Source organism: Triplophysa rosa, unplaced genomic scaffold (assembly GCF_024868665.1).
Source record: "Triplophysa rosa unplaced genomic scaffold, Trosa_1v2 scaffold701, whole genome shotgun sequence".
In the NCBI taxonomy this organism is placed as follows: Eukaryota; Metazoa; Chordata; class Actinopteri; order Cypriniformes; family Nemacheilidae; genus Triplophysa; species Triplophysa rosa.
Window position 1 is genome coordinate 363 of NW_026634720.1, and position 2,286 is coordinate 2,648.

The window sequence follows — 2,286 nt, forward strand, 5'->3', positions numbered from 1 at the left end:
GCGTAACCAAGCCATCCGGGAATTTCTCGCCTACTCTTTTATGAATACTGACAATTCGGACATACTACTCTGTTCAAGTACTGTTTTCTTCTACTATGATAGATAAGTTGGCGTTTTCGGACGCAACATTAGTATACGTACGTCCAAATCTCGCGAGAAATAGTCCACCACCAGGGTATTTCTCGTCTACTGTTTTGTGAATACTGACACGACATACTATTCGTTCGCCTACTGCTTTTTACCTACTATATAGGAAGGAAGTATGCCATTTCGGATTCAGCCACTAATTATACTTTCGAATACCATTAGGACGGATAGTATGCTGATTGGAACGTAGGACCAGTTTCTATCTGAAACTTTCAAAAAGTCTGCAAGTGTATGATGTCTAGTTAAAAAAAATCTGTTCAGATTTTAAAAGTCTTGGAGTGTATTCCAGCCATTAGTAGCTACTGAAAAAAGCAAGAGCGCTTTAAGGGCGTTCACCAATGAGATCAAGCTATTTCGTTCTCTGCACGCTGACTGCTCAGCTCCTCTTTATAAGTTCACTAGCTGGTTGATTTCTCACTTCTGATTTTACTCTTACCGCTACTAAAACTGCATGGATAGTAATCTTACTCACAAACACACCATTGTAAGTATGTAATATCAGTTATTTTATCTAAACACGTTTTCTACTTATTAATTTGTGATCGCATCGTATGTATTTGAGTCGCTTAAAGCCTGGAAAAGCCTGTTTTGTTTATGACGTCATTTAGAAAAACATGACGTGTAAAATCGACACAGAAAATGCCTAATGTATTTAATTCTGTGCATTTCATAGGATCAGTGTCAAAACGGATTCAGCTTGTAGGTTGCCATGCCACCGACTAAAAAGGTAAATGTGTTTTAGCAGTAAAGATGGTAAAGAATGAAAAATTAAAATAAATAAGAAATATGGAAAATACGACTATTTTTTGCGTTGTTTTTACTTCGGTTGTTTTTGTTGAGATTATAGTTTATTGCTCGGACTATCTCAAAGTTTCGGTAACAGAGAGAAAGAGAAAGCTGAAAACAATAAGCGGATGTCTTCGTTTACAATGTCTTATACAACAGCCACAACCCGTTTACTTTGTACTTTTCCCCTCAAAATGTAGCTAAATATAACACCTGATATGATTGTCTCCCAGTATGATGAGAAGCCAGAACCAGGAGACCTCATTGAAATCTTCAGAGGTGGTTACCAGCATTGGGCTATCTATGTTGGGGATGGTTTTGTGATTCACCTGGCCCCGCCTTGTGAGTTATGAAAAGAATAATAGATCTGTAATAGATACTGTAAAATACAGTATCACATACACAAGTCTAATAAATAATTATTTTGAACATAATGACTAATTATTTTACAGATAGAAACGTTTTGTCTTATTTTCTTTATCTTTTAATTTACAGCAGAGTATGCTAACGCTGGGTCTTACAGTATGATGTCAGTCACGTGTGACAGAGCCTTAGTGAAGAAGGAAGAAATGTGGGATGTTGTAGGCTCAGACGAGTACCGTATCAACAACCTTCTAGATGACAAATATGAGCCTCGAGATATTAGAGATATCCTACGGGATGCACAGAGTCTTGTGGGCAGAAGACGTCCATACAGTGTGGTCGGGTGTAATTGTGAGCACTTTGTCACAGAGCTGAGATATGGAAAGCCAGAGTCCCGCCAGGTATGGGAGTTGGTTTGCATTGCATTAAGGTTATCTCAAAGTGAACTGATATACTGAATTCTTGTCCATTCTCACAGGTACGATCAGCGGTGGAGATTACTGTTGCAGCTGGTCTTGCAATGGGTGCCATTGGAGCAATTGCTTATGCTGCTGGATGTTTTGGCTCAAGAGACCATGAGAAGCATACAAAATAAACACTTCGACATGCACAACCGAGGCCTTTTTCATATTTCATATCGGTAAAGTTTTTAATGTAATGAATGTCATTTAAAACATTGATTTTCAACAATGTATTTCACCATTAATAAAGGAAATATTTTTCTATTTACTTTTTGAGCCATGTTTCTATTTTGGTTTTGGTACCACTTAATGACAAGGGGCAGTCGTGGACTATTGGTTAGAGCAGTGGTCGCCAACCCGTCGATCGCGATCGACTGGTCGATCTTTGAGACGTAACCTGTCGATCCCCGAAAGTAGGCAAATGGGAAAATTAATAGACAAATATATTGTGCCTGATTAATGTTCAGTTTTGCAAGCGCATCTTTCTTTCTCTTCATTCAGCGGTTGTATGTTTTTAAGTTCTGCATGA

General features: G+C 38.2%; 1 protein-coding gene across 2 annotated transcripts; it reads left to right on the forward strand.

The window, feature by feature from the left end:
• Positions 1-326: 326 nt before the first annotated feature.
• On the forward strand, positions 327-2,003 carry LOC130551152 (phospholipase A and acyltransferase 3-like). Of its 2 annotated transcripts, none has more exons than XM_057328701.1 (5): positions 327-635; positions 821-874; positions 1,167-1,275; positions 1,429-1,697; positions 1,775-2,003. In XM_057328701.1, exons 2-5 carry the CDS (start codon positions 857-859, stop codon positions 1,889-1,891), a joined length of 513 nt encoding a protein of 170 aa, XP_057184684.1. In that variant the 5' UTR covers positions 327-635; positions 821-856; the 3' UTR covers positions 1,892-2,003. The 2 variants fall into 2 exon arrangements, with proteins under 2 accessions (XP_057184684.1, XP_057184683.1); XM_057328700.1 differs by having other exon boundaries at positions 328-631.
• The last annotated feature ends 283 nt before the right edge of the window (positions 2,004-2,286 follow it).

Coding starts and splice junctions, on each gene's coding strand:
- LOC130551152 (XM_057328701.1), top strand. Junction 1,276..1,428: donor GATTCACCTGGCCCCGCCTT/GTGAGTTATGAA, acceptor TTTAATTTACAG/CAGAGTATGCTAACGCTGGG. Junction 1,698..1,774: donor GAAAGCCAGAGTCCCGCCAG/GTATGGGAGTTG, acceptor CCATTCTCACAG/GTACGATCAGCGGTGGAGAT.